The 14,414-nt window shown below is 38.1% G+C and overlaps 1 protein-coding gene across 2 annotated transcripts; it reads right to left on the bottom strand.

Moving 5' to 3' along the window:
- Positions 1 to 30: 30 nt before the first annotated feature.
- Positions 31 to 14,184, bottom strand: tm7sf3 (transmembrane 7 superfamily member 3). Of its 2 annotated transcripts, XM_066705448.1 has the most exons (12): positions 13,824 to 14,182; positions 10,834 to 10,988; positions 9,237 to 9,387; positions 8,993 to 9,113; positions 8,293 to 8,464; positions 7,947 to 8,124; positions 7,550 to 7,636; positions 7,062 to 7,142; positions 4,502 to 4,654; positions 4,285 to 4,382; positions 3,764 to 3,926; positions 31 to 3,297 (listed from the first exon to the last, which is right to left on the bottom strand). In XM_066705448.1, exons 1-12 carry the CDS (start codon positions 13,939 to 13,941, stop codon positions 3,044 to 3,046), a joined length of 1,731 nt encoding a protein of 576 aa, XP_066561545.1. In that variant the 5' UTR covers positions 13,942 to 14,182; the 3' UTR covers positions 31 to 3,043. The 2 variants fall into 2 exon arrangements, with proteins under 2 accessions (XP_066561545.1, XP_066561546.1); XM_066705449.1 differs by lacking the exon at positions 4,502 to 4,654 and having other exon boundaries at positions 13,824 to 14,184.
- Positions 14,185 to 14,414: the final 230 nt, after the last annotated feature.

The raw sequence follows: 14,414 nt of genomic DNA, 5'->3' as shown, positions 1-14,414 counted from the left end.
ATGGTTATAGTAACTGAATGAATGGCATAGTTACATGAAAAAGACAAACAGATTTATTTGTTTTTAGCAACTTTAGGATTTATGGTTATCAGTGCACATACAGACATATTCTAAAGAACTCAAACTTACAATAGCTTTAGTTGCCTTTGAGTTCCTTACCTGTGTCCATATCAGGCTAGTCCACTACATCTTTCCATAATGGAAATTAGCCCTGAGTATTGCTTCAAATTGGCACTTGGACAGGATCACTTTGAATTACTCATTCATACTCAAATTTTAGAGAAGTTAGTTATTGGTTATGCCCACATTAACAGTATTGACAATTTACATAACATTCTTTAGGAATGCCTTGGTTCAGGGATTTTATATTTTCTGAGTTTACTAACTGGCATTTGCTAAAAGATTGGGGTTTCAAGTACTGTACTTCAGTACTAAGCAAAATTTTCTGGGAAAACAACTTTTCAATATATATTCCTTGCCTATCTCCCTGGAAGTACACAGGGTCCTTCTTCATCTTTCAGTACGACACATTTTAGTGGTCATTCTTTATTCTGTCTTGAATCAAAATTTTCAAAGAAATCCAGTTATAACTGAAAACTGACAGATTATCAATTAGACTACAATCATACAAGTTTCTCTTACTTTTTTCCCCAGGAAGACTTCTTTTCATGTTTTGTTCTTTGTATCATTGGCAGTAAGTAACATTTCATACTTGGGTAAGGACATTGCACACCATACACAATCAATTAACAATCAGCTGTCCAATTTAAATACCCAATTAGGTAAGTCATCAGTAAATTGTTCCATAAGTCAACTAGTTGAATCAATAATAATAAAATATATTTTTCCATGCTTAATGGCAATTGAAAACTATTGGTCACACAGATTCAGGGCATTCTAACAGCTGATCACCTTCAAGAAAGCAACAATGCAAAGAGTACACTCAGTTTTAAAACTTCTTGGGATATGATTTCTTGAAGCCCAGTTACCACTATGGGCTCGAGTTAGTTAGAAGTGCAGTTCCTTTTATTTGTGATCTCACCCGACAACAGTGCAACAGCAAGCAACTTGTCACCGAAAAGCTCTAGCGCAGTGAAAACTATGCAACAATGAATATGCAATTATTCATTAACATACACAGTGTGCATGTTTCCGTTTTTCAAACAGGTCGTTCTAAAAATGGATATGAAAAAGTGGTGGACTTTTCTAGCTTTCTATTCAGTTTTAAATAACTGTTTAAATAAATGTATTTACATTAGTCTTAAACTTAAAAAAATATGCACCCAGTAAGGGCAATGTCACATATATATATTATATATATATATATATATATATATATATATATATATAAAAATCTCAGTAAAACTATTTCCTGAGATTACATCAGTTTTATCAGGTCACCTTTTCTTTTGGAATATTCATTCCCATTTTCATGTTTAGATGAGTCACAGGCATTTCATAATAATGGAAAGTTGTTTTTTTTTGGTTTTTTTACACACTTCACATAATCTAGCAAGCTAGTATTGACATAGTAGATGTTCTTGAAGGGAAGATAACAGTACTTAATGACTAGCTCAAATGAAATTGATACAAAAAGTTAATGAATTAGAACAAAAGAAAAATGCAGATGTGCTTACTTCTATTTCAAGTAATTGAAACTAGTGTCTTAAGTAACAAACAAGAATACAAAGAAACCCTGAAAATGAAGAAATGCAAAACATTTACATTTTTAAAAGTACAGCTTACTTAAATTTGAGCATTTAAAAAAGGGGGTGTTGTGCAGTTTTACAAAAACAGATAAAACGAGCATTACATCAAAATAGTGATTTCTTAAAACCATGGATTTTCACAAATTATACCTCTCACAAAAGCTTGCTATACAAATATTTAAAAAAAAAAGGTAAATGAGAAAATTATTGTACAAAGCTCTTTAACACTGTTCTACTGTAACAGGCTATGCAGAAACTGCACATTCTCCCATAACACAGAAAACATTAGGTGTCCGTAAAATAAAGACATAAGTTACCATAACAAACAGCAACTATATGTGCAGTAAGCTTGCATAACAACTGGGGTAGCTTAAGGAAGGAGAGCCTTCATTGTCCCACGGTATCAGTCCTGACCCTACAAACAGCTCTGCTTAGCTGAAAACCTTACAGATTCTGTGCATAAAACACCAAAGATATCTCTCTACCAAGTTGAGATACAACTGGTTGCACCAATCAAGATACAGGCCAAGTTTGTAGTAGGGTGTGCTTTCATTTTTTTCTTTTTAAACACCTCTGACAGATTGTAAATGTCATCAGAACAAGTGCTTGTAGTCTTGTGTGTTACACTGCCAATGAGGTGGATATCTTTTTTTGGTTGTGTATTGTTCTGGAGAAACAGGATTGCATCAAGACAATTGTTTCCTCATGCTGGCAATGCCAGGCAGCAGCATTACAGTGAGCAATCTCAGCCATGCCAGAGATCTCTTACCAGTGTCTCTCAAAGCCAGGATTTCGTTCAAAAGTGGCTGAAAAGAAACACATTGGATTCAAGTGGTGGACAGCTTCAAGTCACCCAAAGGTAACAACTGCAGTTACTAGATCAGATTCATTGCTATAGCAACTTTGCAAGAGGATCCTGTCTCCTCTGCTTGCAGGGTATATGCTTTTCTCAGAAGTACTAGTATTTTAGAGTAGATTTAAGTATTGAATGGATTTATAAGGGTACCCAAAATGTAAAAGTTATTTATTAATTAATGTATTACTTTTTATATTACTGAGTGGGTGGGTGTTGTGCTCACTTAACCGACTGATTCATCATCTGGTTCATCAAGATTTATCATCAAAACCTGGTATATTCTTATAAACTCCTGCTTGCGGTTTTCTCCTTGTGACTCAAGAAAGCCACAACACTCCACAGCACCTTGAAATCATTGCAAGTATTATTTTTTCTTTTCTTTTTATCCTGTCATTACTACTAGAAATATTCAATGACAAATTGCATCTGCTTTTTTGGGGGAGACGTCAAGTTGGGCAGTGTCAAGGCAGTGGGATGTTTACAACAGCAGAGGCGTTCTCTCCCCGGCAGGTTCTCTCCTCTGAAAAGCATCTCGCAATCGGCTCTTTAAGCGGCTCCACAGTGACGGGACATGGTAGCTGGGGTCCAGGATATTGGTCTTGCGTCTTTCTCGTTCTTGTTTCCACATGACATAGGGGCTGGGGGGAAAGAACGGCCTGCTCCTCTCTCTGTACAGCTGCAGCACCATGCCACTCACCGCCAGCACCACCCACACTGTGATCATGATGAAATCTGCAAGAGCACATAAAGGAAAGCAGACAGTAGACCCTAAACCAAATACTGAAAGCTGAACACACAAAATATAAAACTGCAAGGGTTATACAGTGCACAATTTACAAAATAAATAAATCTCAATTTATTCAATTTAAAAGAGTTATCAACCAGCTGAAGTATTGTGAAAATAATCAAATACCACATCTGTTTGGCTGTGAGGTGAGCAGCAGAGCTGAAACTCTTCAAACAATACAGATGTGTTGGTCTATGGCACATCTCTTCTCCGCATGACCGTGGCTCAGAGATGTGTGATAAACTGGGTGATATTAATTGTATTCAACTGAATGTGCAGATTAGGTTTTCACAGTGAACTTGTTAGCTTGCAAATGTGTAAATGCAGAAAGTTGTACATTAGCATTTGCATAAACATGTCACCTTGCAGGAGGGTTAAATAACTCTTCAGTAATAATACTTGGGTACTCACCTATTGCTTGAAAGGGTACATCTGTGAAAGCTCTGCTGAAGTCATTGTTTAAGGCTCTCTTCAGGATGTCTAGCACGATGTAGGAAAGGCTTGTATAGATGTAGCTATTGACAGCTAAAACCACAGCGTACCCACCTACAATTGCACAGGCTGTTATGTTCCCCTAGGGAAAACAAACCAGTTCAGTGTCTTGAAATCCAAGCAACATGTGACACCATTTGTTTATTAGTTTAGTGTGTGTGATCTCACAAAGATGCTATGAGATTAATCAAGCAGGAAATAACACATTTATAAGCAAGATTATCAAAACCATCTTGAAATGCATGTGGTGGACGTGATGAAGATTTAGAAGCACTTTCAACGATAAGAAAGATTACGTTCGAAATGGCAACGACAGATGCTGAGCTACTTTGTGAACATGAGATAAGAGGACAATGTGAGAGAGACTATGCGCACAAGCAAAGGATAAATGACAGCTGTTCAAAATCAGCATGTGCATTAAAGCAAGAGGTTGATCTCACCTCTCTGGGCCACCGGAGGAATATTAAAGGGAACAACATGACAATGCTGCTGAAGGTCACCCAGAACACAGCGTCGGAGCGGAAAATCTGGAAGTTGCCTGAAGAGTAAACACACATATGTACATCACATATATTGTGTTTATGAATAAACCTCTGGGGGTCCATGCTTTAGTACCACCCACACTGGTATGCAGTGAAATCTTACCCCCACTCTTACCTATGGGTGTGAAGAAGAAGGTGGAGGACACCAGAAATCCTAAGATCATTCCGACCACTATGACGCACAGGAGCACAGAACCAGACCTCCACCAACACAGGACCAGCAGCACCCCGCCCACTACACCCATGACTGTCGCCAGGGCCAGACGCACTGCCAGAGACAAACACAGTCAGGCCCCCAGGACAACAAGAACCAAAAATTCTCCACGGCCTAGTTTCTCATTTATGCTTTGTCTTTTGTAACGAGAGTTGGGGGTCGCTGGCGAACTAATGCAGGTATCAGATAGAAATTGGAGTTAGGAAACCATCATAACAGTATAGAAACCTTCATTTGACTATTGTTATGTCTCCCCCAATAGTCTATATGACTGTTCCTTATTTATGCTTTGGCAATTGTTGGGGGCAATGCTAAACATACTGTTGCTTTGCCATGAGAGTGCACAGAATATACACACGTGCTCAAATTTGTTGGTACCCTTACAGCTCATTGAAATAATGCTTAATTCCTCCTGAAAAGTGATTAAATTATAAGATATTGCATCATGTATACTTGCATGCCTTTGGTGTGTCATAGAATAAAGCAAAGAAGCTGTGAAAAGAGATTAATTATTGCTCATTCTACAAAGATATTCTAAAATGGCCTGGACACATTTGTTGGTACCGCTTAGAAAATATAATAAATAATTGGATTATAGTGATATTCCAAACTAATTAGTTTCTTTAATTAGTATCCCACATGTCTCCAATCTTGTAATCTGTCATTCAGCCTATTTAAATGGAGAAAAGTAGTCACTGTGCTGTTTGGTATCATTGTGTGCACCACACTGAACATGGACCAGAGAAAGCAAAGGAGAGAGTTGTCTGAAAATAATAGACAAGCATGGAAAAGGTAAAGGCTACAAGATTATCTCCAAGCAGCTTGATGTTCCTGTGACAACAGTTGCAAATATTATTAAGAAGTTCAAGGTCCATGGAACTGTAGTCAACCTCCCCGGGCGTGGCCGCAAGAGGAAAATCGACCCCAGATTGAACAGAAGGATCATCCAAATGGCAGAAAAAGAACCAAGGATAACTGCCAAAGAGATATAAGCTGAACTCCAAGGTGAAGGTCAATCAGTTTCTGATGTCAGCATCCGTCGCTTTTTGAGCGAATGTGGCCTCCATGGAAGAAGACCCAGGAGGACTCCACTTTTGAAAGAAAAACATAAAAAGCCAGACTGGAATTTGCTAAAACGCACATTGACAAGCCACAAAACTGGAGCTTTTTGGCAAGTCACATCAGCTCTATATTCACAGATGAAGAAAATGAAGATTTCAAAGAACACCATACCTACATTGAAACATGGACAAGGCTCGGTTATGTTTTGGGGCTGCTTTGCTGCGCCTGGCACAGGGTGCCTTGAATCTGTACATGGCACAATGAGATCTCAAGACTATCGAGGCATTCTGGAGCGAAACGTACAGTGTCAGAAAGCTCTGTCTCAGTCGCAGGTCATGGGTCCTCCAACAGGATAATGACCCAAAACACACAGCTAAAAGCACCCAAGAATGGATAAGAACAAAACATTGGACTGTTCTGAAGTGGCCTTCTATGAGTCCTGATCGGAATCCTATCAAACATCTATGGAAAGAGCTGAAACTTGCAGTCTGGAGAAGGCACCCATCAGACAACTGGAGCAGTTTGCTCAGGAAGAATGGGACAAACTACCTGTTAACAGGTGCAGAAGTCTCATTGAGAGCTACAGAAAACGTTTGATTGCTGTGATTGCCTCTAAAGGTTGTGCAACAAAATATTAGGTTGAGGGTCCCATCATTTTTGTCCATGCCATTTTCATTTGTTTTATTTACAATTTATGTTGAAAAACAAAATCAAAAGCAAAGTCTGATTTCTATTAAATATGGTATAAACTATGGTGGATGCCAATTACTTTTGTCAGTTTCAAGTTAATTGTGCATTCATCGTTTTTTGAAGAGGGGTACCAACAAATTTGAACAGGTCTGTATACTGTATGTTCCTACTGTAGCAGATTGTTTATTTCCTTCTTAAACTGCAGTTTAATTGAAAGCCACTCTAATAATACCCTCTATGTAACTGTTTTTGCCATTCACTACAAGTCCTATAATTTGATTAAGAAAATTAAGAATCACATGTAAGAAAATAGGAAATATAATACTACAAACAAATGACACGCAACACAGATTGCATTTTGTTTCTTTTCCTCCCACACAACCATGATTAATACGATTACATTTTAGTGGTAACATGTTACTTCAATTTTCATCTGCCATTTTTTAATAAAACGTATACGCTACATATAAGTAAAAATATCTGTGTGCAATTCTATTTCTATGAGCATCCATCGGTCTAAATGGGAGGCTATTATTGGATTAACAGTATTTCAATGTAACTGGAGTGGCAGAAGTATTACAAAATTCTGTGAACACTGTAAACAACCTAATGCCTGGGATGATTGGTGTAGAGGGATAGCAGTAGAAGGCTGCAAGATATAGACCTCTCCTTCACAAAGTTAATCAAATTAGAGTATTGATTCACTTACAGTCATAATCCAGGGATGATGTTCTTGTAATCAGAATGAAAAACAGGAAAGCCACAAAGGCAAACCCCACACAGAACAGTTCTGTCCAGACAAAAGAGCACAAAATCATAACACATCACTTCAGAAATGTCTGTTTCTGCCTTTTCAAATCAATAATTGACTACTTCATTCATACTTCAGATGTAAACAAACTTTATTATCAAGTAAGCAGAATGGAAAAGACAGGATATAAGTATTTTGCTACCTGAATTTACAGTCACGATAGAGCGAAAAACACAGCCACCTCGAATTCCACTTGGGAACATTGGCAAACAACACACACAATCAACATTCCCAACACCCACATCAATTAATTAAACTCTGTCATAATTCCCAGCCTCATTTGTAGTCAGACTACATAGAAGTGACATCTTTAAACTGCAGAAAAAATCCAACTATGAAATCCCTTTGGCTACCATGTATTCACACATACACACAAAAATACATACCAGATTTGAAGAACCTGTGTCCAAAAAAGCAAATTAAAAGGCCAGCTATACCAAGCATGGTAAATAAGACCTTTGTAGACACCTTTCCTAAAATGGAAACACAAAAAGGGGTTTATTATAGTTTTTATTATTGTCCAAAGAATTCACCATCGTATATTAAATATTTTAAATAATTAGGTTATATATCCAGAAGTATTATATCACCAAATATATTTACAGAGAAAGACAATTCAACTTATAGAACAGGTAGAACTTCAAATTCCTCCGGGGGAAAAAAAACAAGAAGCAACCCATCAGCATTCCATCTTACTGAGGCACTAACTTAACTCTCCACACCTGTGGGAGAATGGAGCGTTTGTCTTGGGAAGCATAAGCAATGTCTTGAGCTGATCGTTACCCAGAGTGTAGCAGTTGTCCAGCATGGAGGTAAAACTGCAGCCGTAGGTGTGAACAGGCACGTAGGAGGCTGAGGTGTTTAAAAGGGGGTCCCTCACTATGACCGAGTAGATGACTCCTTGGCCCGGAATAGAGCTGAAGGACACCATGGTTTTGTCATTTGAGGTTAACGTCACCAACTGTGGAGAACAAACAAACAAATTAATACTTGTGTGGGTCTCCCTTTATCTCTGATGTGATTTAGCTTTGTGTATCCACCTCTACACCTGGAATGCCAAGTAGCCTAGGGTATATTAAACCTTACGAGACAGGAAAGAGGGGATACGGTCTTAACAGGTTGTGCTTACTCTTCTGCCGTTGGCAGTCATCTCCTGAACGTTGGCCACCTTTTGAATGTGGGTGATCAGGAGTTCTTCAGATAGGTTGTTTTCTGGCAGGAAGTACTGGTAAACATCGTACTGGAGACGCCAGCGAGAGTTTTGCCCCATGTTCACATCACATAGCGGAGGAGAGCTTCCCCTGGGAGATAGAGGCTTTCAGCATGTGGTTTAAATATTGACTGGGGTAAAGGAAACTGCCCACAATAAATGTGGATTGTCTAGAGCAGCCACTAACTAAGAGAGGAGAATGCAGTTCCTACAATGCTACGTTCCCCCTCTAGAATTCTCATCTCTTACTTCATTCACGTGGAGAATATTGTTTTCTTGGGACTGCTATAAAAAGGCATACATATTAAATTCAGAAATGCAGACAAACATAAAATGGAGATTATAAAGTATTTTAAAAAATGCACCTATGATATGATTAAAGGCAAAATTATAAATAACTCTGGTAAAACATTTCTAATTTTAATGAATGTATATGTTCATTTTGGCACAATTTAAAATACACTAAATTATGAAATTTAATACACTTGACTTCCCAAAATTTTTTTAGAAGAGGACTTCACAATGGAAAAGAGACTAGTTCTGCATTTGTAACATGGCTCATATTACGCTAACGAAACACTCAAAAAACACCTTCTTACGAAAGCCATCCAATCAGTACCTTGCATATCCAATATTCGCAGGTGCAAACCGAATGATGGTCTCGAAAAGATTGTAATGGAGGTAGATGCTGGCATCGATGCTGAGGTTAAACTCCAGATTACAACCTCCAGGAACTGGGTCTATAGGAGAAGGTTCAATGGCCAAGTTGTCACAAATAGCAGACACATTTCAAACACAGTTTTAACATTCATTACAAAAACAAAAAAAAGTGAAAACAGTACTTTGGCTGGTGTGGAACTCACCGCTCTGTCGGTAGGGGAGGATGACAGCAGTGCCTGCTACAGGGCTGCCCTCAGGAGACAGCAAATACCACTGTAGGGACCTCTGCAGCAGGCGGAGTGGAGACAGCAGGCCAACATCAAAGCCAGTCTGAGAAGAGCTTACAGTCGGGATCTGGAGAAGCATAATCAACAGGAGCTCAACCAAAGTTCAGCAATGTTCAGCAATAGTTTTACCACTTTCACAGAAGCTCCATCATGTCATTTTGGTTCTAGAAATGTTGCCCAGATTCAGCAAAACCACTTTCAAGTTGCTTTTCACACAGGAACCCCACTCTGTGCTTTACATGTGACCTAGGAAATGGTGTAAAAGAGCAGCCTGGATAAAGCTTCGACCAGACCAGACAAAGTGTGATGCTGCAGCTGTCAATTCAGAGTTTGCATCCATAGCCATGCCCTGCACATACTAATAAACAGATTCATATATTTTATATATAGTGGAGTGGCAAAATAAATTAATCAATACTATGAACCAGTAGCTGCTATGCGATTCCCCTGATAACATGTGTGATTCCTCACTCCAAATTAGGCTTTGTTTGGCATGGTGATGTCCTTGTTCTCTGTCACGCCTAGTTAATGAGACTCATGGCTTTCCGTTGCGTTTATCAAAGGCATGACTCATGGACTAGCAACATCACTTGACTTTCCAGAGTGTCTCATGCCATTGCTTGTGCCTGTCTGAACAGTTATTCCAATGATGTGTGTGTGTGTGTGTGTGTGATGATACAAATGCTATCTGGGGAGGAGCTTACATTTAGAGTGCGCCTATCATTCTGTTAGGAGTATCTTTGTTGTCTCTATCTTTGTGAATAGCTGTTTCCCTTTGACCTCTTATTGAGGCATCGCTACCTCAAAGTGAAAAGTACAAGCAAAAAAGGGGAAGTGAAAGAAAGACTGCACTTTCTCTGACTACACATGGCTTCCTAATCATGCCCATGAAATAGACAAGCAAACAAATAGGAACAAAAAAAAAAATCTAGCAACTTGGGATTCAAAAAGATACAAATTTTCAGGGTATTACATTTTTTCAGTTTCTGTATTTGAATATTCATATTAAACAGCAGTAAAGATAAACCTTGTGAATCATTATGGGGTAAAGTTTTGTAATGATGCAAAAATTGGTCTTTCTTTCTATGAACCAGTTGACTGTGTTTTGCTCTGTATAATGAGTCAAAATAAAAAAGGTTAAGGCCTATTTAATCAATATAAAAATAACTAGGCCTAAATGTTATAGCAGACATTGGTAGGGATTAGTAATAGTTCCTGCTTAAGTACAATACATAATCCTGACAAGAACCTGCCCCCTACCCCCCACAACCAAGACTTAAATACCGTGAGATATTCAGGATTGCATTCTATTTTTTTTTTGTGCTTAACATGTGTGAAATTAATTTGATTCAATACATTACACATGTTTATATATTCCTTAGTCTTGCACTACTCGCAGCATAAGACCAGAAAACAGACTGGTCATTATTTTCATGTCCCAGGGAACTCATGTCTTTTGCCCCGTGATGCATAATGGCAAAATAGACGTCCTGACTGTGACTGTAGCTCTTACCCGGTCATAAGACAGAGTTGCATTTTGGTGCTGGGTGTGAAACTGAAAGACGATGTAGGTGATGTCTGCTGGAATTTTGGAGACGACCGCCTCCACCGTCACATTTTTCGGCAAACTCACATTCCGGAACTTCCCGAAGGAAAACTCAATATGGCCTATAAAATAACCAAATCCAGTTAAGAAAACAGATGGAGAACATCTATTAAGATGTTTATTATCTTGACAGTTGTATAGTTCTTAAAAACAAGGAAGGATCTTTTCCTCAGTATTAACCAACTTATTTGAAAGACTTCCTGTTCTAGAGCCACATTTGTAAACAAGTTTGTGAATATAACCGTGAACAATATCAGTGATTTACTTTCACACCTCATAGGTATCTGTTAATCTTATAAACAGGTTTCTTCTGGGGGGGTGGCAGCTTCGTTCAAGGGTTTAAATTATAACCCTACAAAGGTTAGAAGTAATTGAATAACATACACAAAGTCCACTTTCAACAGTTCTTTCAAATTCACAGTTGGTTTTGAACAGTGTATGTTGATGATGCTCAGGTGATATTTCAAGTACACTTTTTTGAAGTGTGGCACTTGTGTAAGGTCTATGTCTTGCTGGGTGATGTTGTAGTAAACAGTTTGCTACAATTTTACATCTGTCACTTGTGGTTTGTTAAAGGGGACGTAAGTAGGACATCCTGTGAACATTTAAAATTGAGGGCATTTGCGGTTTCTTTCAATTATCAGAAGCAATGAGAGAGAGGGAATGAAAAACAATGCTCAGAGGTATTCAAAACACAGAAACACTGATTAGTGGTCTTATTTGTCACTTTATAACCATGTTACTTCTGCATTTTGGACCCAGGCAGTCACCCCAAAATTATACAGAACCCAGGGTATAATAAGAGTCATTTTTCCCCCAACACGGATTAGTTTTAGTGCTTTCAAATGTATCACGATGATGCTTGTCACTTGTCTGTAATCTGAAATGTACAGCTTTAGTGCCTATAGTCAAGATTAGATCAAATGACTGTTGGTGCTGTAAATTCCTGCTCTCACATTTAGTATTTTATAACTTTATTTTTTTTTTTACCATTTCAAGCACAGAGACAGTACAAAACAAAATCCTAACTATTTCCTTCCCTACATAAAAAGTGCAGTCTAATGTTAAGCCATTGTTATAAAACCAATTTATCGCTGAAGTAACTGACCCAAATACTGTGTTCTCTGGAAAGTAAAGTCACATGATTAAAATTGCTGTGAAATAATGCAATGCATGCATGTCTTTAAAATATCTTGAAACTAATGTGCAGCCTAGAACAATCAATTTCCCAGAGCTTTGGAAGATGTCTGGAATACATCATTAACCAATTGTATCATCACTCTATGGTCAGATTATTATTATTATTACATTATCATAGTAGTTTAGGCCAATATAAGCAGTGGTACAGATTATTTCCAGTGTTATTACTAAAAATAAAAGGTTAATCATATGTACTATGAATCATATATAGAATCATGTAGTTTTGATGGTAAGGTCTAAAAATAATGTATGTGTTTACAAGAAGTTGAAAACAACTGGACTTTTTCAATCTTTTCCTAGGCTCCAACAATGGCCTTCTATAAAAACACGACAGTATGATCATGTGACATATGACTGAATAACCAGATCAAATAATATTGTATTCCTTAACCAAATTGTATAATTTATTTTTCTGATTGCATAATTAAATTATATGTATTATACAGTCACACTGCTGCTTTAATTGACTGAATTAATTATTTAGAAATAGCAAATTAGTCTGGGTAATTGTATTTCAACATTAAGTTACATGTTAAACCTTGATGTTTCTTTGTGGTTGGGTCTGTTTGTTTTAAAAGTTATGGAAAAAATGGAAAATATCAGCGATTTTATAGGTCAGTTAATTCAAATTCGATCATGCCAAAACAAAACCTTTTTTTTTTTTGTTTTACTGAATCTTGATTTTAGATACAAAATGTTTCAGAAGATTCGTTCTCTAATAAGTTCAAATCTAGGATACGTGTGACATTTAATCATACTTACAATTTGTATTAAAGATATACATTTAGAAATATAAAAGTTGCGTTTGAGTCGAAAGATCAAATGTGCATACAGTTTATCTAAAGATGCCAGCTCTGCAAAATGAACAGGAAATCTGCAACCGATATGCAGCACTTTCACTATACTATACTATACTATACTATTATCTACCAACAGTTAACTCACAAAAACTACCCGCTTTCAACGACACGCATGCATTTTAGACTGTGCAGTCATATCTTATATTAAGCATAGCTCTGATCATTAATTTTGCACAGGTTAATATTCAGCAGAGGTGGCTTGGCTGGTGTTCAGGCATTGCAAACTTCACAAATTGCACCTATCGCCTTGGTTTTATATTGTTCGGTTTTAACATTATTCAGCAAAACCTATCCCGCCACTCAAACAATGTGTAAGAGGATTACAGGAATATGATCCCCCCCAAAATGTACACATACGGATAGAAATTCATGGCATTACTCCCACATGACGGAGGGCTGTAATTAATAACTCCGTTAAGTAATCTAACCACCACTACACTACTGCTACACTCAATTAACTGGATTCATTCAACAGCGTGGTAATAACACGGGATTTTACCTTAGTGGAAAAAAAATAATATATATATAACGTTAAACTGCGTGCAATATTTTTATGTAAAGGGAATCGACTGTGATGGCAGAATAAACTTGTATTCCCGAGTAAACCTTATTATGCCATTATGACCTACGTGCAACCACCTACTTTTAACCTCAAATATAAGAGTAGCCTACTATAGAAATCACAACCACAGGTGCTTTAACAATATCTCATCACTGTGTTTGTTTTATTATTAATCACCTCTGACCACTAGTTACTTAACCACGCCATCCACAGACTTTCTCGGATGCACATGATTATACCAGTTACCTAATTTCTAATCCACCAGTAAAACTTACTCGGGACTTCTTGCGCCGCGGCTCCTTGCAGGGCGATGAGAGAGCGCATGAGGAATAACCAGCACAATGGAGGAAACATTTTACCAGGGCCTTCCGCCAACTTTTCCTTAACTTGCATTACATTGGCTTGAACTATTAAAACCCTGCCCGCTCTCCAGCCATCGCGTCCGATCAGAGCCTTGTAGTGAAACTCTCTTGAGCCATGACAGCGGAGGAGACTGCACACCGCCCGACAACGCAGCACGACCCACGTCTGCCTCGTCAGTTAGCTACAGTAACTAATGTAGCGCCGCAGCAGCATTGTGAAGTGCGGGCAGAGCTACCCTGCTCGCTGTTGCGCATCCTCATTCTGCTGCGCTAACTGTCAAATCAAGCAGCAACTACTTCCGCTCTCTGGCTCTCCACCGGATGACACGGGTCTGCGCAGATCTGCAGAATCCCACCGATCCTATTGGTGAAGCCGCGCAGAACTGGGGAAATCTGCGCTACACGAACGCAAAGGTGTAAATAAATAAAGATAGCAACTTGCGCATCATTAACCAAATCATTAAATTGTATTTTTCCCCTTACTTAGACTATGTCTTATTTAAT

Source organism: Amia ocellicauda, chromosome 5 (assembly GCF_036373705.1).
Source record: "Amia ocellicauda isolate fAmiCal2 chromosome 5, fAmiCal2.hap1, whole genome shotgun sequence".
In the NCBI taxonomy this organism is placed as follows: domain Eukaryota; kingdom Metazoa; phylum Chordata; class Actinopteri; order Amiiformes; family Amiidae; genus Amia; species Amia ocellicauda.
Note: the sequence above shows the minus strand (reverse complement) of the source record. Positions and strands in the feature narration are given on the sequence as shown.